General features: G+C 36.8%; 1 protein-coding gene across 1 annotated transcript in view; it reads left to right on the forward strand.

Annotated features, from left to right (window-relative positions):
* The window catches only part of GLI2 (GLI family zinc finger 2), a 101443-nt gene extending 90873 nt beyond the window's left edge, over positions 1–10570 (forward strand). The window contains 5 exon segments of the mRNA XM_075284704.1: positions 2476–2625; positions 3207–3371; positions 5282–5548; positions 6694–7024; positions 7195–10570. Coding sequence (XP_075140805.1) covers positions 2476–2625; positions 3207–3371; positions 5282–5548; positions 6694–7024; positions 7195–9371 — 3090 coding nt within the window. The 3' untranslated portion in view covers positions 9372–10570.
* Positions 10571–27944: the final 17374 nt, after the last annotated feature.

The raw sequence follows: 27944 nt of genomic DNA on the forward strand, positions 1-27944 counted from the left end.
TTCCCCTCTCTTGTATCCTTGTTCCCCTCTCTTGTATCCTTGTTCCCCTCTCTTGTATCCTTGTTCTCCTCTCTTGTATCCTTGTTCCCCTCTCTTGTATCCTTCTTCCCCTCTCTTGTATCCTTGTTCCCCTCTCTTGTATCCTTCTTCCCCTCTCTTGTCTCCTTGTTCCCCTCTTTTGTATCCTTCTTCCCCTCTCTTGTATCCTTGTTCCCCTCTCTTGTATCCTAGTTCCCCTCTCTTGTATCCTTCTTCCCCTCTCTTGTATCCTTCTTCCCCTCTCTTGTCTCCTTGTTCCCCTCTTTTGTATCCTTCTTCCCCTCTCTTTTATCCTTGTTCCCCTCTCTTGTATCCTTGTTCCCCTCTCTTGTATCCTTGTTCTCCTCTCTTGTATCCTTCTTCCCCTCTCTTGTATCCTTCTTCCCCTCTCTTGTCTCCTTGTTCCCCTCTTTTGTATCCTTGTTCCCCTCTCTTGTATCCTTGTTCCCCTCTCTTGTCTCCTTGTTCCCCTCTCTTGTATCCTTGTTCCCCTCTCTTGTATCCTTCTTCCCCTCTCTTGTATCCTTCTTCCCCTCTCTTGTCTCCTTGTTCCCCTCTCTTGTATCCTTGTTCCCCTCTCTTGTCTCCTTGTTCCCCTCTCTTGTCTCCTTGTTCCCCTCTCTTGTATCCTTGTTCCCCTCTCTTGTATCCTTGTTCCCCTCTCTTGTCTCCTTGTTCCCCTCTCTTGTCTCCTTGTTCCCCTCTCTTGTCTCCTTGTTCCCCTCTCTTGTCTCCTTGTTCCCCTCTCTTGTCTCCTTGTTCCCCTCTCTTGTCTCCTTGTTCCCCTCTCTTGTATCCTTCTTCCCCTCTCTTGTATCCTTCTTCCCCTCTCTTGTATCCTTCTTCCCCTCTCTTGTCTCCTTGTTCCCCTCTCTTGTCTCCTTCTTCCCCTCTCTTGTATCCTTCTTCCCCTCTCTTGTATCCTTCTTCCCCTCTCTTGTCTCCTTGTTTCCCCTCTTTTGTATCCTTCTTCCCCTCTCTTGTATCATTGTTCCCCTCTCTTGTCTCCTTGTTTCCCCTCTCTTGTATCCTTCTTCCCCTCTCTTGTATCCTTCTTCCCCTCTCTTGTATCCTTCTTCCCCTCTCTTGTCTCCTTGTTCCCCTCTCTTGTCTCCTTCTTCCCCTCTCTTGTATCCTTCTTCCCCTCTCTTGTATCCTTCTTCCCCTCTCTTGTCTCCTTGTTTCCCCTCTTTTGTATCCTTCTTCCCCTCTCTTGTATCATTGTTCCCCTCTCTTGTATCCTTGTTCCCCTCTCTTGTATCCTTCTTCCCCTCTCTTGTATCCTTGTTCCCCTCTCTTGTATCCTAGTTCCCCTCTCTTGTGTCCTTCTTCCCCTCTCTTGTCTCCTTCTTCCCCTCTCTTGTATCCTTGTTCCCCTCTCTTGTATCCTTGTTCTCCTCTCTTGTATCCTTCTTCCCCTCTCTTGTATCCTTCTTCCCCTCTCTTGTATCCTTCTTCCCCTCTCTTTTGTCCTTCTTCCCCTCTCTTGTGTCCTTCTTCCCCTCTCTTGTATCCTTCTTCCCCTCTCTTGTATCATTGTTCCCCTCTCTTGTATCCTTGTTCCCCTCTCTTGTATCCTAGTTCCCCTCTCTTGTATCCTAGTTCCCCTCTCTTGTATCCTTGTTCCCCTCTCTTGTATCCTTGTTCCCCTCTCTTGTCTCCTTCTTCCCCTCTCTTGTCTCCTTGTTCCCCTCTCTTGTATCCTTGTTCCCCTCTCTTGTATCCTAGTTCCCCTCTCTTGTATCCTTGTTCCCCTCTCTTGTATCCTTGTTCCCCTCTCTTGTATCCTTCTTCCCCTCTCTTGTATCCTTCTTCTCCTCTCTTGTATCATTGTTCCCCTCTCTTGTATCCTTGTTCCCCTCTCTTGTATCCTTGTTCCCCTCTCTTGTATCCTTGTTCCCCTCTCTTGTATCCTTGTTCCCCTCTCTTGTATCCTTGTTCCCCTCTCTTGTATCCTTGTTCCCCTCTCTTGTATCCTTGTTCCCCTCTCTTGTATCCTTGTTCCCCTCTCTTGTATCCTTCTTCCCCTCTCTTGTATCCTTCTTCCCCTCTCTTGTATCCTTCTTCCCCTCTCTTGTATCCTTCTTCCCCTCTCTTGTATCCTTCTTCCCCTCTCTTGTCTCCTTGTTCCCCTCTCTTGTATCCTTGTTCCCCTCTCTTGTATCCTTCTTCCCCTCTCTTGTCTCCTTGTTCCCCTCTTTTGTATCCTTCTTCCCCTCTCTTGTATCATTGTTCCCCTCTCTTGTATCCTTGTTCCCCTCTCTTGTATCCTTGTTCTCCTCTCTTGTATCCTTCTTCCCCTCTCTTGTATCCTTCTTCCCCTCTCTTGTATCCTTGTGTAAGTGGATGACACTTATTATGGGTCTCGTATATGATGTGTACTACGTCACGGCCGCGGTGCGGAGATAATTATCTTCCCCCTCGTTCTCTCTACAGCACATCAATAATGAGCACATCCACGGCGAGAGGAAGGAGTTTGTGTGTCGCTGGCAGGACTGCACGCGGGAGCAGAAGCCATTTAAAGCTCAGTACATGCTGGTGGTTCATATGAGGAGACATACCGGAGAGAAACCTCATAAATGCACGGTAAGCGGCCGCAAATCTGCCGATATCAGCAGCTGCAACAGTCCGACCCATAAATAGTAGCTGACACTGCCCCCCGGGGGACGCCACTAACCACTATACTTACTGCACCTCCGAGGAAGTCCTGGGGGACGCCTCCTGAATGTGCTGCGTTAACGCTCTTAGTGGCGGCGTGTAACATAGGGGGGCGGCGCGGTGACGAGGGGCCCCACATCTATAGGGTCTGCTCTATTACACTACACTTAGATGGGGGAATTCTCATGTGATCCTCCAAATCCTAGTTACACGTTACAGAAAAAGGCCAAATGTTACAAATGATTTCCTTTGTTCTGTGCCCAGGCCCTGCAGCAGGGAGGGGCCTATAACTGGTCATCCTGAGCCTCCTGGTTCATGAATAGAATTCTAGTACTGCAGTAAAGACTGAGGCACAAGTAAAAGAGACATGTGATAATTATCTTTATATCAATGCAATATTCTATGCCATTGAGGATCTGTGGAAAGCTGGGTGGTAAGATAGCAACTTGCAGAGAATTTTTCTTTATGGTAAGGGTCTGTTTAGTTTTGACATTTTCTTCCCTCCACAGTTTGAAGGTTGCTTTAAAGCTTATTCCAGGCTGGAAAATCTGAAGACTCACCTGCGGTCTCACACCGGAGAGAAGCCGTACGTGTGCGAGCACGAGGGCTGCAACAAAGCCTTCTCCAACGCGTCCGACCGTGCAAAGCACCAGAACAGGACTCACTCCAATGAGGTGAGCGCCGCGCACGCCGCCCATCTATCAGGAAAGTCTGTTCTGCTGACAAGACAGATTTTACACCTTACAGACATTCCAAGTAAAAAAAACCTTCCTTGTTATACAATTTATTTTGCCGAATCGCCAGACCGCACCAGCGACGCACCCCCGACTGTTTTTGTGTTTCTTAAAGTGGCTGCAGATGTTGGGTTGGCGCTTTTATACCAAATAGGTGTGGACTATAAAACCCGTCCGTCCTGTTAGGGCCGAGCAGAGGAAATAGGAAGCACCTGTGCTGCAGAGCTGGAATCCGTTGGGCTTTCTCTTTATATCCACCACATGCATTGTGCAGACCCCTCCGGTCATCCCCGGACCTGGCGCACACACATAACCTGCAGTTTTATAGCTTCAATAGACACATCAGGCCTCAGCGGCTGCTCCTTAATAGGGTAATGATGGAAAACAGAACAGCAGAGCCGCGCTCCGTGCAGCAGAGGTGAATGCGTGCTGGAATCTAGGGGTTGCGGTAATTCTAGAGAAACTCAATTCAGTTATTTTGCTAGAACAGCAGAGAGGTACAGGCGGCAGGGGCAATACACGGACAGGAGGGCATCTACTAACATACATGTGCACTGAGCAGAAGGACTGCATGCAAGGGACATGGATGGAGCCACCACAATGGAGACTGTACGGTGGAAGGCTACAATAGAGACTGTAGGATGGGAGACTACAATAGAGACTGTACAATGGAAGGCTACAATAGAGACTGTACAATGGAAGGCTACAATAGAGACTGTAGGATGGGAGACTACAATAGAGACTGTACAATGGAAGGCTACAATAGAGACTGTAGGATGGAAGGCTACAATAGAGACTGTACAATGGAAGGCTACAATAGAGACTGTAGGATGGAAGGCTACAATAGAGACTGTAGGATGGGAGACTACAATAGAGACTGTACAATGGAAGGCTACAATAGAGACTGTAGGATGGGAGACTACAATAGAGACTGTACAATGGAAGGATACAATAGAGACTGTAGGATGGAAGGCTACAATAGAGACTGTAGGATGGGAGACTACAATAGAGACTGTACAATGGAAGGCTACAATAGAGACTGTAGGATGGGAGACTACAATAGAGACTGTACAATGGAAGGCTACAATAGAGACTGTAGGATGGGAGACTACAATAGAGACTGTACAATGGAAGGCTACAATAGAGACTGTAGGATGGGAGACTACAATAGAGACTGTACAATGGAAGGCTACAATAGAGACTGTAGGATGGGAGATTACAATAGAGACTGTAGGATGGGAGATTACAATAGAGACTGTAGGATGGGAGATTACAATAGAGACTGCACAATGGCAACTATGATAGAGACTATACAATAGAGAATGTGATGGAGACTGCACAGTGATGACCATTGGCCGTGTACAGACATTACACATTCTTGCGCCATCCTATATGGATCATAAGTCATTAACTCTTTCATCAATACCTCTGGGAATAACACAACTATAGTATTATAAAAACTTCTACATCTTTCTTGTTGCTGTCAGTGAATGAGAACATCCGGTGTCGGTGCGGAGCTTTCTGATACTTGGACGTGTTCACACTAAGCAGAATGTTTCAGCTATAGATCCGTTCCATCACCTTTATGGGGTTGCACTCGCGGCAGCACAAGGACAGACAAATCTGCTACATGTGAATTCATCCTGACTGATACATTGTTATAAGCTGCAGACGGGTTTCTACCCTAAATCTGCCCAGCAAGCAGAGGTTGTAGAGATGGATATAATAGAGGCAGAAATGTATTGGAACATTTCATCCTGCAGTGGCTTCTGGCAGACGTTCGGAAGGTTGGACGTGGCTTCACTTTGGATTTGCTCAGTATATGAAGTTTAGTGCTTTGTCTTTTGCAGAAACCGTATATCTGCAAAATCCCGGGATGTACGAAGAGGTACACGGACCCCAGCTCGCTCAGGAAGCATGTCAAGACCGTCCATGGTCCTGAGGCCCATGTGACGAAGAAACAGCGCAATGATGTCATCTCCAGGCCTGGGCCCAGGGAGAACGGCGACAGCGACACCAGTAACAGACTGTCCGCAGAACACACAGAGCCTAATGGCGGCTTCAGGGGCAGAGAAGACGGATTCCAGTCCAGGACCATCAAGACCGAGGACAGTATGGTGAGTGCCACAAGCTGCGGGTGCAGAGGTGTATCCTATACGGTATGATATATAGCATGACATGGTTATAGACAGCAGCAGGCGACACCATTACTACAAGGAGCGCGACAATCTGCATTATGCCAAGGATTTCTAAGATTCTCTTCTATGCAGATCTGTATGGTGCTGTGGGATTAGGGTTGGGGATATAATATGACATATCGCTGCATGTAAACCTGTCGGCCGCAGATATTCTGTATTTACTAGGAGCATTTTCAGATGCCGTTAAGTTTAGCGCATATAACGTGGCGGTGGCGAATATTTTATATGCACATTAACCCAGAGGACACGGGAATCCGTAGAGAGTTTAGTAGTGGATGGCACGGCAGCCTGGCTGTATATAAATACATATAGAGAGGGACAGGTGGGAACATCACATGACGTCTGTATACTGCATGGAGCATGTCCTGGTATACAGGGTATCACTATTACTTATGGATCCCGGAATCAGGGAGGGGGGGGGGGGAGGAATGTTCCTATAATTTGAAGTCTTACGACTCTCAGTCTCTTACTAACGCCTCCACCTATTCTTTCCATTCTCTTTCTAACACTTTCCTAAGGACAGACGTTATCCAGGTGAGAGATGTCAATGCTGTGGTATTAAAGGGCCAGCGTCCACTGTTGTATTGCTAAGGGTTAAAATGTGAAGCCTTCTCCTCCTTTGATAGACTCTGCTCTTCAGTTATTCACCTTCATCTATTCCTGGGCTTGTCACAATATATCAGGTGGTCTAGAGGTCTCAGATACAGGGGGATGAATGCGGATGCTGCGCCCAATAGATCGCCTGCGCGGATACATTGTAACAACTGTGGGAGGAGCCATAAGTCACTGGCAACAAGCTGGAGTTACATGGACTAGGCTCCACCCCTGAGTGCAAGAGGGATTTATTAAAGGGATTGTTCAGGATAATTGATCTGGATTTGCATATATAATCGGTACGTTAAGAGTCAGTTTAGGATTGCTTGTGCATGCCGCATCCGTCCTCTAGCCACCACCTCCAGTGACCTCCTGTGCATGAGACTGTCCTCCATTTCTGATTAGACGTTGGTGACTACTACTCTCATCCTGCCCATGTGGTACTGACCTCATCATGTCCCATCTCTCAGATACAGCCCAGCCCTGGTGGTCAGTCGTCCTGCAGCAGTGAGCCGTCTCCACTTGGCAACACCAACAACACTGACAGCGGAGTAGAGTTCCATGGTGACGGAGGCCTGGGGGACATCTTTGGTTTGGAGGACACCAGCCCCATAGTGGACTCCACAGTCTCATCTGGTAATGCAATGGTCGGCCTGCAGCTCAGGAAACAAGGTGGCGGGGCGGTACAGCGACTGGAGCAGCTCAAGAAGGAGAAACTAAAGACCTTGAAGGAATCTTGCTCATTCATGAATCCAGCTCCACCTGCCAGGAACACCAAATTCCCAGCCATCACTGGAAATGGTAGGTGAACCAGGAGATACCTGGAGGACACTTGTGTATTGGTCACTCCTGACCCAGGGTTACATATAACGTGAGGCTGTGACGGGGCCTGAGAGCGGTTTTCTGTTGCAGTTGCAATAAATGAAGAAAATGACACAAAACCAATAAGTTTTTACTTTTCTTCCTTGCAGGCTCTTTACTTGACAGTATCGGTGTGCCGGGCAGTGTGAACGCAAACCCAAGAATTTCAGACTTGTCCTTGAATGACATCACGATGCTGAACCAGCTAAACGATAGGCGTGATAGCGCCACCAGCACCATCAGCTCCGCCTACACCAGTCGGCGATCTTCAGGGATCTCCCCTTATTTCTCCAGCCGTCGGTCAAGTGAAGCTTCACAGTTTTGTGGGAGACAGAACAACGCCAGCTCCGCTGATTCCTATGATCCCATCTCCACCGACGCCTCCAGGAGATCTAGTGATGCCAGCCAACATAATGGATTGCCAACACTTCTGAACCTAACTCCTGCCCAGCAGTATCGATTGAAAGCCAAATATGCAGCAGCGACAGGTGGCCCACCGCCTACACCCCTCCCCAACATGGAGAAGATGAGTCTAAGAAGCAAGATGTCCTTGTTGGATAGTTCAGATTACTCCTTGCCCTCCTTCAGGCAGCAGCCAGGTCCAAGACGGTGCAGTGATGGTTTGGGTAATGCCCCAGCACCAATGTTTCACCATGAGGTTCCTGGAAACAACACAAGACGTGCTAGTGATCCGGTGAGGACAACTGCAGGACTTGAAGGACAACATCTGTCAAGGGTTCAGCGTTTCTACAGCATGAACAGCATGAACATGCTGCATCCTCCGCAGGTCATGGACAAGAGGAATATCACTTTCCAACAGTACAGCCGCTCAGACCGACACATCTACTCTCCACGACCACCAAGCATCAGCGAGAACGTCATCCTGGAAAGTATGCCGGCTGATATGGATGTCCCTGGTGGGGAGGATGACCTTGTGTTGCCAGACGATGTTGTCCAGTATATTAAGTCTCAGAACAGGGGAGCGGCAGAGCATAAACCTCCATCAGACTTCAGTAACCAGCCTCCAATATTCCAAAATAACATGAAGAACTATCAGCAGCCTGCACAGAACCAATGTCGGATCCCTGGTCCTGAGATACAGAAGAGCAATATGCCTGTTCAGTGGAATGAAGTCAGCTCTGGCACCATAGATATCGCAGCTGAGGCACCAAAACAACCATTTGCACAAGGGAATTTGGCGATTGTGCAGCAGAAGCAAAACTTTAGCCAGTATCAAAACTTCAGCCATCAGCCGTTCCAGGCCAGTCCGAACACTCTCCCTGCGGCCCAGCAAGACATGGCACAGAGGAATTGTGGTGCAAATGGCCAAAGATTCAGTTATGTTCAGCACAGGCAACAGCCGATGGCCCAGTGCCAAAACGCCAACCCTGAGTTCAGTCAGCAGCAGAGTTTTAATCATTCTCCACATATGTTAAGAGTCCCAAATAATGGTCAGTGCCAACTCTCCCCCTCGTCCAATGTGTTAGACAGGCCTGGGCCTCACATGCACTCTCCGCAGAGTAATAACCAGCACGTGATGCTGAATGGCAGCCGAGAGGGGCACCCCGCAAACACCCCGAACTATTCAAGTACCTTCTGTACTAACCATGAAATTCTTCAAACCGCAAACCCCTACCCCAATCCGAGTAACCCCAACACCTTCAACAATGTGGGAATGCCTGCTCAAGACATTAACAATGCATTGATACAGCCAAGGCCCCCAGCGCATCCCCCCAACAGGCCGAGGAGTATACACTCAGGACATCACCCCTCTTTTATCAGAAGTCCGCACTCAGTGAGTGAGCTAAGTCCATGCCAGCAAACAGCAGAAGCGACCCCAAAAAGAACAAGCGAGGAACCTGAGCAGACCTCATGTATGAACCCTAAAGACAATGCTTTACTCTATTACTCAGGCCAAATACAGATGTTCGAGCAGAACAATTACAATCCTGGCACAGACTGTTCTGTGCGGCAGGTTCCCACCATGCCCTCTCCGGGGGTCAATCAGGTCACTAGCACAGTGGACTCCCAAGGCCTGGAACAGCCTCCTGTCATAGATTTTGATGCTATGATGGATGATGGAGACCATTCCAGTCTCATGTCAGGGACCATAAGCCCAGGCCTTCTCCAGAGTCTCTCCCAAAACTCTTCTCGTCTGACAACTCCGAGGAACTCTTTGACTTTTCCTTCCATCCCTTCTGGCATAAGCAATATGGCCATAGGGGACATGAGCTCCATGCTTAGCACATTGGCAGAGGAAAGTAAATTTCTTAATCTTATGTCCTAACTAAAAGCCCAGGCCTTGGGATCTCGTGATTTGTTGGGACTATAGAGCCTTCTTCTCTAGGACAATCTCCAGGGTATTGTGATGACTGCGTTGCAGGACGTTGACATTTGCCAGGCAAGTAGAAGGGACCGAGATGAGATTTGTGTTGTAGAACCAAGAGATGTACAAGAGGAAATTCCCGCAACTCCACATCTCAGGAGGCGTCTTCTCCACATCCACAATGAGTCACTCTTATATCTGGTGTTTTTTCATCCTCTTTAGTGTCTCTTTCCACCAGTGTCCACATCCTTACCCTCCAGTAAGACGGATGTGGACTGTAAACTGCCCAACATAAACTTTAGCTTAAGAGTTTCCCAAGTTTTTGGTGTGGAGGGGAATATCAAACCTTCAGCGGCGACTTCTTACACACAAACCGCTGCTGTGTAAGCTGTACAAAGTCTAGCATTGCTGTGTGCTGTCGGCGGCCGCGTTACGAGCTGCGTATCAATGCACTGACTTCATTACATTGCAGCTATCAAAGCCTCAGCATTGTTTACATCGGCGTGTAAATACTCAGTTTACGGTTCATTCCAGGGAGTATTGTGTGTCGTTCACATATCGTGCCAATCATTTCACACATCATGAAAAGCCATATTGTGTCCTGCAGAGTAGAGGCGGCTCCTCCGTGAATACACAGCTGCTGCTCCGCTCCTATGTACCAGGGCTCTGCCCCGTCCTCACTCATATTATCATCCGCCAGCCTCTTCATTCATGGAGACAAGAGGTTCAGTCACATGAAAGGGCAAATAAAGCAATAATAGGAGATGTTCCATTGTAACAAACCTGAAGCTCTGAACACGGTAGAGAGCACAGCGATATCTTCCCATGTCCTGTCTGTGGGTGATGGGGAATGTTGTGAACGTGGAGCAAATCTATTTATGTCATGATCCTCCCTGCAGTCATCTCCATGGACTCAACTTACCCCTGCTCTGACTGTAGGTACAGTGATCTCCTTCTGCTCTGACTGTAGGTACAGTGATCTCCCCCTCCTCTGACTGTAGGTACAATGATCTCCTTCTGCTCTGACTGTAGGTACAATGATCTCCCCCTGCTCTGACTGTAGGTACAATGATCTCCCCCTCCTCTGACTGTAGGTACAGTGATCTCCTCTGACTGTAGGTACAGTGATCTCCCCCTCCTCTGACTGTAGGTACAGTGATCTCCCCCTCCTCTGACTGTAGGTACAGTGATCTCCCCCTCCTCTGACTGTAGGTACAGTGATCTCCCCCTCCTCTGACTGTAGGTACAGTGATCTCCCCCTGCTCTGACTGTAGGTACAGTGATCTCCCCCTGCTCTGACTGTAGGTACAGTGATCTCCCCCTCCTCTGACTGTAGGTACAGTGATCTCCCCCTGCTCTGACTGTAGGTACAGTGATCTCCCCCTGCTCTGACTGTAGGTACAGTGATCTCCCCCTGCTCTGACTGTAGGTACAGTGATCTCCCCCTGCTCTGACTGTAGGTACAATGATCTCCCCCCTGCTCTGACTGTAGGTACAGTGATCTCCCCCTCCTCTGACTGTAGGTACAATGATCTCCCCCTGCTCTGACTGTAGGTACAATGATCTCCCCCCTGCTCTGACTGTAGGTACAGTGATCTCCCCCTCCTCTGACTGTAGGTACAGTGATCTCCCCCTCCTCTGACTGTAGGTACAGTGATCTCCTCTGACTGTAGGTACAGTGATCTCCCCCTGCTCTGACTGTAGGTACAGTGATCTCCCCCTGCTCTGACTGTAGGTACAGTGATCTCCCCCTGCTCTGACTGTAGGTACAATGATCTCCCCCCTGCTCTGACTGTAGGTACAGTGATCTCCCCCTCCTCTGACTGTAGGTACAATGATCTCCCCCTGCTCTGACTGTAGGTACAATGATCTCCCCCCTGCTCTGACTGTAGGTACAGTGATCTCCCCCTGCTCTGACTGTAGGTACAGTGATCTCCCCCTGCTCTGACTGTAGGTACAGTGATCACTCTCTGCTTTAACTGTAGAGTCACAGATCACCCTCTGCTCTACCTATAGGGATAGTGATCACCCCCTGTTCTGACTGTAGTAACAAGGATCGCTCCTGTTCTGACTGTTGATACAATGATCAACCCTGTCTGACTGTGTATACAATGATCAACCCTGTCTGACTGTGTATACAATGATCAACCCTGTCTGACTGTGGATACAATGATCACCCCTGTCTGACTGTGGATACAATGATCACCCCTGTCTGACTGTGGATACAATGATCACCCCTGTCTGACTGTGGATACAATGATCACACCTTTCTGACTGTGGATACAATGATCACCCCTGTCTGACTGTGGATACAATGATCACCCCTGTCTGACTGTGGATACAATGATCACCCCTGTCTGACTGTGGATACAATGATCAACCCTGTCTGACTGTGGATACAATGATCACCCCTGTCTGACTGTGGATACAATGATCACACCTTTCTGACTGTGGATACAATGATCACCCCTGTCTGACTGTGGATACAATGATCACCCCTGTCTGACTGTGGATACAATGATCACCCCTGTCTGACTGTGGATACAATGATCACCCCTGTCTGACTGTGGATACAATGATCACTCCTGTCTGACTGTGGATACAATGATCACCCCTGTCTGACTGTGGATACAATGATCACCCCTGTCTGACTGTGGATACAATGATCACTCCTGTCTGACTGTGGATACAATGATCACTCCTGTTCTGACCGTCAGTACAATGATGGCCCCCTTCTCTAACTATAATTGCAATGATCCCCTTTGCTCTAACTGTAGGTACAATGATCACCCCCGGCCTCTGACTGTAGATAAAATAATCACCTCTAATCTCACCATAGGTGCAATAATCACTCTTTGTTCTGACTGTGAGTATAATATTCGTCCCTACTCTAACTGTAGGTCCAAAGATTGTCCCCTGCTGGCTGTCAGTACAATGAACAACACCTCTATCATAGTTGCAGGGATCACCCCCTGGTTGTAGGAGCAATCATTGCCTTTGATCTGCCTGTTGGTACCATAATCACTCTCTTTTCTGACTGTAACCACATTCATTGCCTCTGGTCTGACTGTAGGTACAATAATTGTCCACCTCTGCTCTGACTATAGGTACAGCGATGTCTCCCTGCTCCACCTGTATGCACACTGACCCCTTGCTCTGTGTGTAGACATTAAGATTGTCAATGCTGTGACTGTGATACAATGATTCCCCCTCTTCTGGGTGTAAGTACAATGACCAGACATTGCTCTGACTGTAGGTACAAAGATTGCCCCAGCTACAATGAATGATTACTGTATGTGATACGTCGTCTAGGCTGGATGTATAGTGCAATAATTACTCCTGACAGTAACACAATGAGCGCCCCCTATATCTCCTGACTGATAGCCATCATAACCTCTCTGTCCTCATGGTGGCCTTGTGTCTCATTCACAACCAGCCATTTGTTCATGTTCATGGTTGACATATTTTTTTGGTTTGCTGTTTCTGCATCATCTGAAGTATTTCTGGATTTCTTCCAAGCCTGTAAATATTCTGTATAAATCGTCCCCCGATGTGCGAGACGGATCCAAGAAATTTATATCCTGTGACAAATCTGAGCGCATTTTTTTTTTACATTTTAAAAACTGCCTTGTAAATACACATTTTGTATATTAAACCTGTAATTTTTAAATCTGTGTTCATACTGGTTCTGTTCTGTGTACAAGACTACATTGTATATACAGCCCGACAAGAAGGGGGCGCAATGGTAAGAATCCACCGACCACAACCGTGTCAGACCCAAATTCACTGAGACCCTCCAACCATCTGAGAAACATATAACCAGGATCACAGAGAAGATCTAGAAGCATTGGAGCAGTATTATAGTAGTTATATTCTTGTACATAGGAGTAGTATTATAGTAGTTATATTCTCGTACATAGGAGTAGTATTATAGTAGTTATATTCTTGTACATAGGAGGTAGTATTATAGTAGTTATATTCTTGTACATAGGAGCAGTATTATAGTAGTTATATTCTTGTACATAGGAGCAGTATTATAGTAGTTATATTCTTGTACATAAGAGGTAGTATTATAGTAGTTATATTCTTGTACATAGGAGCAGTATTATAGTAGTTATATTCTTGTACATAGGAGGTAGTATTATAGTAGTTATATTCTTGTACATAGGAGTAGTATTATAGTAGTTATATTCTTGTACATAGGAGTAGTATTATAGTAGTTATATTCTTGTACATAGGAGTAGTATTATAGTAGTTATATTCTTGTACATAGGAGTAGTATTATAGTAGTTATATTCTTGTACATAGGAGGTAGTATTATAGTAGTTATATTCTTGTACATAGGAGGTAGTATTATAGTAGTTATATTCTTGTACATAGGAGTAGTATTATAGTAGTTATATTCTTGTACATAGGAGGTAGTATTATAGTAGTTATATTCTTGTACATAGGAGGTAGTATTATAGTAGTTATATTCTTGTACATAGGAGTAGTATTATAGTAGTTATATTCTTGTACATAGGAGTAGTATTATAGTAGTTATATTCTTGTACATAGGAGTAGTATTATAGTAGTTATATTCTTGTACATAGGAGTAGTATTATAGTAGTTATATTCTTGTACATAGGAGTAGTATTATAGCAGTTATATTCTTGTATATAGGAGTAGTATTATAGTAGTTATATTCTTGTACATAGGAGTAGTATTATAGTAGTTATATTCTTGTACATAGGAGGTAGTATTATAGTAGTTATATTCTTGTACATAGGAGTAGTATTATAGTAGTTATATTCTTGTACATAGCAGGTAGTATTATAGTAGTTATATTCTTGTACATAGGAGTAGTATTATAGTAGTTATATTCTTGTACATAGGAGCAGTATTATAGTAGTTATATTCTTGTACATAGGAGGTAGTATTATAGTAGTTATATTCTTGTACATAGGAGTAGTATTATAGTAGTTATATTCTTGTACATAGGAGTAGTATTATAGTAGTTATATTCTTGTACATAGGAGTAGTATTATAGTAGTTATATTCTTGTACATAGGAGTAGTATTATAGTAGTTATATTCTTGTACATAGGAGGTAGTATTATAGTAGTTATATTCTTGTACATAGGAGGTAGTATTATAGTAGTTATATTCTTGTACATAGGAGTAGTATTATAGTAGTTATATTCTTGTACATAGGAGGTAGTATTATAGTAGTTATATTCTTGTACATAGGAGGTAGTATTATAGTAGTTATATTCTTGTACATAGGAGTAGTATTATAGTAGTTATATTCTTGTACATAGGAGTAGTATTATAGTAGTTATATTCTTGTACATAGGAGTAGTATTATAGTAGTTATATTCTTGTACATAGGAGTAGTATTATAGTAGTTATATTCTTGTACATAGGAGTAGTATTATAGCAGTTATATTCTTGTATATAGGAGTAGTATTATAGTAGTTATATTCTTGTACATAGGAGTAGTATTATAGTAGTTATATTCTTGTACATAGGAGGTAGTATTATAGTAGTTATATTCTTGTACATAGGAGTAGTATTATAGTAGTTATATTCTTGTACATAGCAGGTAGTATTATAGTAGTTATATTCTTGTACATAGGAGTAGTATTATAGTAGTTATATTCTTGTACATAGGAGCAGTATTATAGTAGTTATATCCTTGTACATAGGAGCAGTATTATAGTAGTTATATTCTTGTACATAGGAGGTAGTATTATAGTAGTTATATTCTTGTACATAGGAGTAGTATTATAGTAGTTATATTCTTGTACAAAGGAGTAGTATTATAGTAGTTATATTCTTGTACATAGGAGCAGTATTATAGTAGTTATATTCTTGTACATAGGAGGTAGTATTATAGTAGTTATATTCTTGTACATAGGAGGCAGTATTATAGTAGTTATATTCTTGTACATAGGAGCAGTATTATAGTAGGTATATTATTGTACATAGGATTAGTATAGTAGTTATATTCTTGTACATAGGAGTAGTATTATAGTAGTTCTATTCTTGTACATAGGAGGTAGTATTATAGTAGTTATATTCTTGTACATAGGAGGTAGTATTATAGTAGTTATATTCTTGTACATAGGAGCAGTATTATAGTAGTTATATTCTTGTACATAGGAGCAGTATTATAGTAGTTATATTCTTGTACATAGGAGTAGTATTATAGTAGTTATATTCTTGTATATAGGAGGTAGTATTATAGTAGTTATATTCTTGTACATAGGAGGTAGTATTATAGTAGTTATATTCTTGTACATAGGAGCAGTATTATAGTAGTTATATTCTTGTACATAGGAGTAGTATTATAGTAGTTATATCCTTGTACATAGGAGCAGTATTATAGTAGTTATATTCTTGTACATAGGAGTAGTATTATAGTAGTTATATTCTTGTACAAAGGAGTAGTATTATAGTAGTTATATTCTTGTACATAGGAGCAGTATTATAGTAGTTATATTCTTGTACATAGGAGGTAGTATTATAGTAGTTATATTCTTGTACATAGGAGGCAGTATTATAGTAGTTATATTCTTGTACATAGGAGTAGTATTATAGTAGTTATATTCTTGTATATAGGAGGTAGTATTATAGTAGTTATATTCTTGTACATAGGAGGTAGTATTATAGTAGTTATATTCTTGTACATAGGAGCAGTATTATAGTAGTTATATTCTTGTACATAGGAGTAGTATTATAGTAGTTATATCCTTGTACATAGGAGCAGTATTATAGTAGTTATATTCTTGTACATAGGAGGTAGTATTATAGTAGTTATATTCTTGTACATAGGAGCAATATTATAGTAGTTATATTCTTGTACAAAGGAGTAGTATTATAGTAGTTATATTCTTGTACATAGGAGCAGTATTATAGTAGTTATATTCTTGTACATAGGAGGTAGTATTATAGTAGTTATATTCTTGTACATAGGAGTAGTATTATAGTAGTTATATTCTTGTACATAGGAGGTAGTATTATAGTAGTTATATTCTTGTACATAGGAGTAGTATTATAGTAGTTATATTATTGTACATAGCAGGTAGTATTATAGTAGTTATATTCTTGTACATAGGAGCAGTATTATAGTAGTTATATTCTTGTACATAGGAGGTAGTATTATAGTAGTTACATTCTTGTACATAGGAGGCAGTATTATAGTAGTTATATTCTTGTACATAGGAGCAGTATTATAGTAGGTATATTATTGTACATAGGATTAGTATAGTAGTTATATTCTTGTACATAGGAGTAGTATTATAGTAGTTATATTCTTGTACATAGGAGTAGTATTATAGTAGTTATATTCTTGTACATAGGAGCAGTATTATAGTAGTTATATTCTTGTACATAGGAGTAGTATTATAGTAGTTATATTCTTGTACATAGGAGTAGTATTATAGTAGTTATATTCTTGTACATAGGAGCAGTATTATAGTAGTTATATTCTTGTACATAGGAGTAGTATTATAGAAGTTATATTCTTGTACATAGGAGTCGTATTATAGTAGTTATATTCTTGTACATAGGAGTAGTATTATAGTAGTTATATTCTTGTACATAGGAGCAGTATTATAGTAGTTATATTCTTGTACATAGGAGTAGTATTATAGTAGTTATATTCTTGTACATAGGAGTAGTATTATAGTAGTTATATTCTTGTACATAGGAGTAGTATTATAGTAGTTATATTCTTGTACATAGCAGGTAGTATTATAGTAGTTATATTCTTGTACATAGGAGGTAGTATCATAGTAGTTATATTCTTGTACATAGGAGTAGTATTATAGTAGTTATATTCTTGTATATAGGAGGTAGTATTATAGTAGTTATATTCTTGTACATAGGAGGTAGTATCATAGTAGTTATATTCTTGTACATAGGAGGCAGTATTATAGTAGTTATATTATTGTACATAGGAGTAGTATTATAGTAGTTATATTCTTATACATAGGAGTAGTATTATAGTAGTTATATTCTTATACATAGGAGTAGTATTATAGTAGTTATATTCTTGTACATAGGAGTAGTATTATAGTAGTTATATTCTTGTACATAGGAGTAGTATTATAGTAGTTATATTCTTGTACATAGCAGGTAGTATTATAGTAGTTGTATTCTTGTACATAGGAGTAGTATTATAGTAGTTATATTCTTGTACATAGCAGGTAGTATTATAGTAGTTATATTCTTGTACATAGGAGCAGTATTATAGTAGTTCTATTCTTGTACATAGGAGGTAGTATTATAGTAGTTCTATTCTTGTACATAGGAGTAGTATTATAGTAGTTATATTCTTGTACATAGGAGCAGTATTATAGTAGTTATATTCTTGTACATAGGAGGTAGTATTATAGTAGTTATATTCTTGTACATAGGAGTAGTATTATAGTAGTTATATTCTTGTACATAGGAGGTAGTATTATAGTAGTTATATTCTTGTACATAGGAGTAGTATTATAGTAGTTATATTCTTGTACATAGCAGGTAGTATTATAGTAGTTATATTCTTGTACATAGGAGCAGTATTATAGTAGTTATATTCTTGTACATAGGAGGTAGTATTATAGTAGTTCTATTCTTGTACATAGGAGTAGTATTATAGTAGTTATATTCTTGTACATAAGAGTAGTATTATAGTAGTTAGATTCTTGTACATAGGAGGTAGTATTATAGTAGTTATATTCTTGTACATAGGAGCAGTATTATAGTAGTTATATTCTTGTACATAGCAGGTAGTATTATAGTAGTTATATTCTTGTACATAGCAGGTAGTATTATAGTAGTTATATTCTTGTACATAGGAGCAGTATTATAGTAGTTATATTCTTGTACATAGGAGGTAGTATTATAGTAGTTATATTCTTGTACATAGGAGTAGTATTATAGTAGTTATATTCTTGTATATAGGAGTAGTATTATAGTAGTTATATTCTTGTATATAGGAGTAGTATTATAGTAGTTATATTCTTGTATATAGGAGTAGTATTATAGTAGTTATATTCTTCTACATAGGAGAAGTATTATAGTACTTATATTCTTGTACATAGCAGTATTATAGTAGTTATATTCTTGTACATAGGAGTAGTATTATAGTAGTTATATTCTTGTACATAGGAGTAGTATTATAGTAGTTATATTCTTGTACATAGGAGTAGTATTATAGTAGTTATATTCTTGTACATAGGAGTAGTATTATAGTAGTTATATTCTTGTACATAGGAGTAGTATTATAGTAGTTATATTCTTGTACATAGGAGGTAGTATTATAGTAGTTATATTCTTGTATATAGGAGTAGTATTATAGTAGTTATATTTGTGTACATAGGAGCAGTATTATAGTAGTTAGATTCTTGTACATAGGAGTAGTATTATAGTAGTTATATTCTTGTACATAGGAGTGGTATTATAGTAGTTATATTCTTGTACATAGGAGCAGTATTATAGTAGTTATATTCTTGTACATAGGAGTAGTATTATAGTAGTTATATTCTTGTACATAGGAGTAGTATTATAGTAGTTATATTCTTGTACATAGGAGCAGTATTATAGTAGTTATATTCTTGTACATAGGAGCAGTATTATAGTAGTTATATTCTTGTACATAGGAGTAGTATTATAGTAGTTATATTCTTGTACATAGGAGCAGTATTATAGTAGTTATATTCTTGTACATAGGAGGTAGTATTATAGTAGTTCTATTCTTGTACATAGGAGTAGTATTATAGTAGTTATATTCTTGTACATAAGAGTAGTATTATAGTAGTTATATTCTTGTACATAGGAGGTAGTATTATAGTAGTTATATTCTTGTATATAGGAGTAGTATTATAGTAGTTATATTTGTGTACATAGGAGCAGTATTATAGTAGTTAGATTCTTGTACATAGGAGGTAGTATTATAGTAGTTATATTCTTGTACATAGGAGCAGTATTATAGTAGTTATATTCTTGTACATAGCAGGTAGTATTATAGTAGTTATATTCTTGTACATAGCAGGTAGTATTATAGTAGTTATATTCTTGTACATAGGAGCAGTATTATAGTAGTTATATTCTTGTACATAGGAGGTAGTATTATAGTAGTTATATTCTTGTACATAGGAGTAGTATTATAGTAGTTATATTCTTGTATATAGAAGTAGTATTATAGTAGTTATATTCTTGTATATAGGAGTAGTATTATAGTAGTTATATTCTTGTATATAGGAGTAGTATTATAGTAGTTATATTCTTGTACATAGGAGAAGTATTATAGTACTTATATTCTTGTACATAGCAGTATTATAGTACTTATATTCTTGTACATAGGAGTAGTATTATAGTAGTTATATTCTTGTACATAGGAGTAGTATTATAGTAGTTATATTCTTGTACATAGGAGTAGTATTATAGTAGTTATATTCTTGTATATAGGAGTAGTATTATAGTAGTTATATTCTTGTACATAAGAGTAGTATTATAGTAGTTATATTCTTGTACATAGGAGTAGTATTATAGTAGTTATATTCTTGTACATAGGAGTAGTATTATAGTAGTTATATTCTTGTACATAGGAGGTAGTATTATAGTAGTTATATTGTACATAGGAGCAGTATTATAGTAGTTATATTCTTGTACATAGGAGTAGTATTATAGTAGTTATATTCTTGTACATAGGAGTAGTATTATAGTAGTTATATTCTTGTACATAGGAGTAGTATTATAGTAGTTATATTCTTGTATATAGGAGCAGTATTATAGTAGTTATATTCTTGTACATAGGAGTAGTATTATAGTAGTTATATTCTTGTACATAGGAGCAGTATTATAGTAGTTATATTCTTGTACATAGGAGTAGTATTATAGTAGTTATATTCTTGTACATAGGAGTAGTATTATAGTAGTTATATTCTTGTACATAGGAGCAGTATTATAGTAGTTATATTCTTGTACATAGGAGGTAGTATTATAGTAGTTATATTCTTGTACATAGGAGTATTATTATAGTAGTTATATTCTTGTACATAGGAGTAGTATTATAGTAGTTATATTCTTGTACATAGGAGCAGTATTATAGTAGTTATATTCTTGTACATAGGAGCAGTATTATAGTAGTTATATTCTTGTACATAGGAGCAGTATTATAGTAGTTATATTCTTGTATATAGAAGTAGTATTATAGTAGTTATATTCTTGTACATAGGAGTAGTATTATAGTAGTTATATTCTTGTACATAGGAGTAGTATTATAGTAGTTATATTCTTGTACATAGGAGTAGTATTATAGTAGTTATATTCTTGTACATAAGAGTAGTATTATAGTAGTTATATTCTTGTACATAGGAGGTAGTATTATAGTAGTTATATTCTTGTATATAGGAGTAGTATTATAGTAGTTATATTTGTGTACATAGGAGCAGTATTATAGTAGTTAGATTCTTGTACATAGGAGTGGTATTATAGTAGTTAGATTCTTGTACATAGGAGTGGTATTATAGTAGTTATATTCTTGTACATAGGAGCAGTATTATAGTAGTTATATTCTTGTACATAGGAGTGGTATTATAGTAGTTATATTCTTGTACATAGGAGCAGTATTATAGTAGTTATATTCTTGTATATAGGAGTAGTATTATAGTAGTTATATTCTTGTACATAAGAGTAGTATTATAGTAGTTATATTCTTGTACATAGGAGGTAGTATTATAGTAGTTATATTCTTGTATATAGGAGTAGTATTATAGTAGTTATATTCTTGTATATAGGAGTAGTATTATAGTAGTTATATTCTTGTACATAAGAGTAGTATTATAGTAGTTATATTCTTGTACATAGGAGGTAGTATTATAGTAGTTATATTCTTGTATATAGGAGTAGTATTATAGTAGTTATATTTGTGTACATAGGAGCAGTATTATAGTAGTTAGATTCTTGTACATAGGAGTAGTATTATAGTAGTTATATTCTTGTACATAGGAGTGGTATTATAGTAGTTATATTCTTGTACATAGGAGCGGTATTATAGTAGTTATATTCTTGTACATAGGAGTAGTATTATAGTAGTTATATTCTTGTACATAGGAGTAGTATTATAGTAGTTATATTCTTGTACATAGGAGCAGTATTATAGTAGTTATATTCTTGTACATAGGAGCAGTATTATAGTAGTTATATTCTTGTACATAGGAGTAGTATTATAGTAGTTATATTCTTGTACATAGGAGCAGTATTATAGTAGTTATATTCTTGTACATAGGAGTAGTATTATAGTAGTTATATTCTTGTACATAGGAGCAGTATTATAGTAGTTATATTCTTGTACATAGGAGTAGTATTATAATAGTTATTTTCTTGTACATAGGAGGTAGTATTATAGTAGTTATATTCTTGTACATAGGAGGTAGTATTATAGTAGTTATATTGTACATAGGATCAGTATTATAGTAGTTATATTCTTGTACATAGGAGGTAGTATTATAGTAGTTATATTGTACATAGGAGCAGTATTATAGTAGTTATATTCTTGTACATAGGAGTAGAATTATAGTAGTTATATTCTTGTACATAGGAGTAGTATTATAGTAGTTATATTCTTGTACATAGGAGGTAGTATTATAGTAGTTATATTCTTGTACATAGGAGTAGTATTATAGTAGTTATATTCTTGTACATAGGAGGTAGTATTATAGTAGTTATATTCTTGTACATAGGAGCAGTATTATAGTAGTTATATTCTTGTACATAGGAGTAGTATTATAGTAGTTATATTCTTGTACATAGGAGTAGTATTATAGTAGTTATATTCTTGTACATAGGAGTAGTATTATAGTAGTTATATTCTTGTATATAGGAGCAGTATTATAGTAGTTATATTCTTGTACATAGGAGTAGTATTATAGTAGTTATATTGTACATAGGAGCAGTATTATAGTAGTTATATTGTACATAGGAGCAGTATTATAGTAGTTATATTCTTGTACATAGGAGTAGTATTATAGTAGTTATATTCTTGTACGTAGGAGTAGTATTATAGTAGTTATATTCTTGTACGTAGGAGTAGTATTATAGTAGTTATATTCTTGTACGTAGGAGCAGTATTATAGTAGTTATATTCTTGTACATAGGAGCAGTATTATAGTAGTTATATTCTTTTACATAGGAGTAGTATTATAGTAGTTATATTCTTGTACATAGGAGTAGTATTATAGTAGTTATATTCTTGTACATAGGAGTAGTATTATAGTAGTTATATTCTTGTACATAGTGGCAGTATTATAGTAGTTATATTCTTGTACATAGGAGCAGTATTATAGTAGTTATATTCTTGTACATAGGAGTAGTATTATAGTAGTTATATTCTTGTACATAGGAGCAGTATTATAGTAGTTATATTCTTGTACATAGGAGTAGTATTATAGTAGTTATATTCTTGTACATAGGAGTAGTATTATAGTAGTTATATTCTTGTACATAGGAGTAGTATTATAGTAGTTATATTCTTGTATATAGGAGCAGTATTATAGTAGTTATATTCTTGTACATAGGAGTAGTATTATAGTAGTTATATTCTTGTACATAGGAGGTAGTATTATAGTAGTTATGTTCTTGTACATAGGAGTAGTATTATAGTAGTTATATTCTTGTACATAGGAGCAGTATTATAGTAGTTATATTGTACATAGGAGCAGTATTATAGTAGTTATATTCTTGTACATAGGAGCAGTATTATAGTAGTTATATTCTTGTACATAGGAGTAGTATTATAGTAGTTATATTCTTGTACATAGGAGGTAGTATTATAGTAGTTATATTGTACATAGGAACAGTATTATAGTAGTTATATTCTTGTACATAGGAGTAGTATTATAGTAGTTATATTCTTGTACATAGGAGTAGTATTATAGTAGTTATATTCTTGTACATAGGAGTAGTATTATAGTAGTTATATTCTTGTATATAGGAGCAGTATTATAGTAGTTATGTTCTTGTACATAGGAGTAGTATTATAGTAGTTATATTCTTGTACATAGGAGCAGTATTATAGTAGTTATATTCTTGTACATAGGAGTAGTATTATAGTAGTTATATTCTTGTACATAGGAGTAGTATTATAGTAGTTATATTCTTGTACATAGGAGCAGTATTATAGTAGTTATATTCTTGTACATAGGAGATAGTATTATAGTAGTTATATTCTTGTACATAGGAGTATTATTATAGTAGTTATATTCTTGTACATAGGAGTAGTATTATAGTAGTTATATTCTTGTACATAGGAGCAGTATTATAGTAGTTATATTCTTGTACATAGGAGCAGTATTATAGTAGTTATATTCTTGTACATAGGAGTAGTATTATAGTAGTTATATTCTTGTATGTAGGAGCAGTATTATAGTAGTTATATTCTTGTACATAGGAGGTAGTATTATAGTAGTTATATTCTTGTACATAGGAGTAGTATTATAGTAGTTATATTCTTGTATATAGGAGGTAGTATTATAGTAGTTATATTCTTGTACATAGGAGGTAGTATTATAGTAGTTATATTCTTGTACATAGGAGTAGTATTATAGTAGTTATATTCTTATAAATAGGAGTAGTATTATAGTAGTTATATTCTTATACATAGGAGTAGTATTATAGTAGTTATATTCTTGTACATAGGAGTAGTATTATAGTAGTTATATTCTTGTACATAGGAGTAGTATTATAGTAGTTATGTTCTTGTATGTAGGAGCAGTATTATAGTAGTTATATTCTTGTACGTAGGAGGTAGTATTATAGTAGTTATATTCTTGTACATAGGAGTAGTATTATAGTAGTTATATTCTTCTATATAGGAGGTAGTATTATAGTAGTTATATTCTTGTACATAGGAGGTAGTATTATAGTAGTTATATTCTTGTACATAGGAGTAGTATTATAGTAGTTATATTCTTATACATAGGAGTAGTATTATAGTAGTTATATTCTTATACATAGGAGTAGTATTATAGTAGTTATATTCTTGTACATAGGAGTAGTATTATAGTAGTTATATTCTTGTACATAGGAGTAGTATTATAGTAGTTATATTCTTGTACATAGGGGGTAGTATTATAGTAGTTATATTCTTGTACATAGGAGTAGTATTATAGTAGTTATATTCTTATACATAGGAGTAGTATTATAGTAGTTATATTCTTGTACATAGGAGTAGTATTATAGTAGTTATATTCTTGTATATAGGAGGTAGTATTATAGTAGTTATATTCTTGTACATAGGAGTAGTATTATAGTAGTTATATTCTTGTACATAGGAGTAGTATTATAGTAGTTATATTCTTGTACATAGGAGCAGTATTATAGTAGTTATATTCTTGTACATAGGAGTAGTATTATAGTAGTTATATTCTTGTACATAGGAGTAGTATTATAGTAGTTATATTCTTGTACATAGGAGTAGTATTATAGTAGTTATATTCTTGTATATAGGAGCAGTATTATAGTAGTTATATTCTTGTACATAGGAGTAGTATTATAGTAGTTATATTGTACATAGGAGCAGTATTATAGTAGTTATATTCTTGTACATAGGAGTAGTATTATAGTAGTTATATTCTTGTACATAGGAGTAGTATTATAGTAGTTATATTCTTGTATATAGGAGTAGTATTATAGTAGTTATATTCTTGTATATAGGAGTAGTATTATAGTAGTTATATTCTTGTACATAGGAGAAGTATTATAGTACTTATATTCTTGTACATAGCAGTATTATAGTAGTTATATTCTTGTACATAGGAGTAGTATTATAGTAGTTATATTCTTGTACATAGGAGCAGTATTATAGTAGTTATATTCTTGTACATAGGAGTAGTATTATAGTAGTTATATTCTTGTACGTAGGAGCAGTATTATAGTAGTTATATTCTTGTACATAGGAGGTAGTATTATAGTAGTTATATTCTTGTACATAGGAGTAGTATTATAGTAGTTATATTCTTGTATATAGGAGGTAGTATTATAGTAGTTATATTCTTGTACATAGGGGGTAGTATTATAGTAGTTATATTCTTGTACATAGGAGTAGTATTATAGTAGTTATATTCTTGTATATAGGAGGTAGTATTATAGTAGTTATATTCTTGTACATAGGAGGTAGTATTATAGTAGTTATATTCTTGTACATAGGATTAGTATTATAATAGTTATATTCTTATACATAGGAGTAGTATTATAGTAGTTATATTCTTATACATAGGAGTAGTATTATAGTAGTTATATTCTTATACATAGGAGTAGTATTATAGTAGTTATATTCTTGTACATAGGAGTAGTATTATAGTAGTTATATTCTTGTACATAGGAGTAGTATTATAGTAGTTATATTCTTGTACATAGGAGTAGTATTATAGTAGTTATATTCTTGTACATAGGAGTAGTATTATAGTAGTTATATTCTTGTACATAGGAGGTAGTATTATAGTAGTTATATTCTTGTACATAGGAGCAGTATTATAGTAGTTATATTCTTGTACATAGGAGGTAGTATTATAGTAGTTATATTCTTGTACATAGGAGTAGTATTATAGTAGTTATATTCTTGTATATAGGAGTAGTATTATAGTAGTTATATTCTTGTATATAGGAGTAGTATTATAGTAGTTATATTCTTGTATATAGGAGTAGTATTATAGTAGTTATATTCTTGTACATAGGAGAAGTATTATAGTACTTATATTCTTGTACATAGCAGTATTATAGTAGTTATATTCTTGTACATAGGAGTAGTATTATAGTAGTTATATTCTTGTACATAGGAGTAGTATTATAGTAGTTATATTCTTGTATATAGGAGTAGTATTATAGTAGTTATATTCTTGTACATAAGAGTAGTATTATAGTAGTTATATTCTTGTACATAGGAGGTAGTATTATAGTAGTTATATTCTTGTATATAGGAGTAGTATTATAGTAGTTATATTTGTGTACATAGGAGCAGTATTATAGTAGTTATATTCTTGTACATAGGAGTAGTATTATAGTAGTTATATTCTTGTACATAGGAGTAGTATTATAGTAGTTATATTCTTGTACATAGGAGGTAGTATTATAGTAGTTATGTTCTTGTACATAGGAGCAGTATTATAGTAGTTATATTCTTGTACATAGCAGGTAGTATTATAGTAGTTATATTCTTGTACATAGGAGCAGTATTATAGTAGTTATATTCTTGTACATAGGAGGTAGTATTATAGTAGTTATATTCTTGTACATAGGAGTAGTATTATAGTAGTTATATTCTTGTATATAGGAGTAGTATTATAGTAGTTATATTCTTGTATATAGGAGTAGTATTATAGTAGTTATATTCTTGTACATAGGAGTAGTATTATAGTAGTTATATTCTTGTACATAGGAGAAGTATTATAGTACTTATATTCTTGTACATAGCAGTATTATAGTAGTTATATTCTTGTACATAGGAGTAGTATTATAGTAGTTATATTTGTGTACATAGGAGCAGTATTATAGTAGTTAGATTCTTGTACATAGGAGTAGTATTATAGTAGTTATATTCTTGTACATAGGAGTAGTATTATAGTAGTTATATTCTTGTACATAGGAGCAGTATTATAGTAGTTATATTCTTGTACATAGGAGTAGTATTATAGTAGTTATATTCTTGTACATAGGAGTAGTATTATAGTAGTTATGTTCTTGTACATAGGAGCAGTATTATAGTAGTTATATTCTTGTACATAGGAGCAGTATTATAGTAGTTATATTCTTGTACATAGGAGTAGTATTATAGTAGTTATATTCTTGTACATAGGAGCAGTATTATAGTAGTTATATTCTTGTACATAGGAGTAGTATTATAGTAGTTATATTCTTGTACATAGGAGCAGTATTATAGTAGTTATATTCTTGTACATAGGAGTAGTATTATAGTAGTTATTTTCTTGTACATAGGAGGTAGTATTATAGTAGTTATATTCTTGTACATAGGAGGTAGTATTATAGTAGTTATATTGTACATAGGATCAGTATTATAGTAGTTATATTCTTGTACATAGGAGGTAGTATTATAGTAGTTATATTGTACATAGGAGCAGTATTATAGTAGTTATATTCTTGTACATAGGAGTAGAATTATAGTAGTTATATTCTTGTACATAGGAGTAGTATTATAGTAGTTATATTCTTGTACATAGGAGTAGTATTATAGTAGTTATATTCTTGTACATAGGAGGTAGTATTATAGTAGTTATATTCTTGTACATAGGAGTAGTATTATAGTAGTTATATTCTTGTACATAGGAGTAGTATTATAGTAGTTATATTCTTGTACATAGGAGTAGTATTATAGTAGTTATATTCTTGTATATAGGAGCAGTATTATAGTAGTTATATTCTTGTACATAGGAGTAGTATTATAGTAGTTATATTCTTGTACATAGGAGTAGTATTATAGTAGTTATATTCTTGTACATAGGAGTAGTATTATAGTAGTTATATTCTTGTACATAGGAGGTAGTATTAT

The sequence above is a fragment of the Leptodactylus fuscus genome, chromosome 8, assembly GCF_031893055.1.
Source record: "Leptodactylus fuscus isolate aLepFus1 chromosome 8, aLepFus1.hap2, whole genome shotgun sequence".
In the NCBI taxonomy this organism is placed as follows: Eukaryota; Metazoa; Chordata; class Amphibia; order Anura; family Leptodactylidae; genus Leptodactylus; species Leptodactylus fuscus.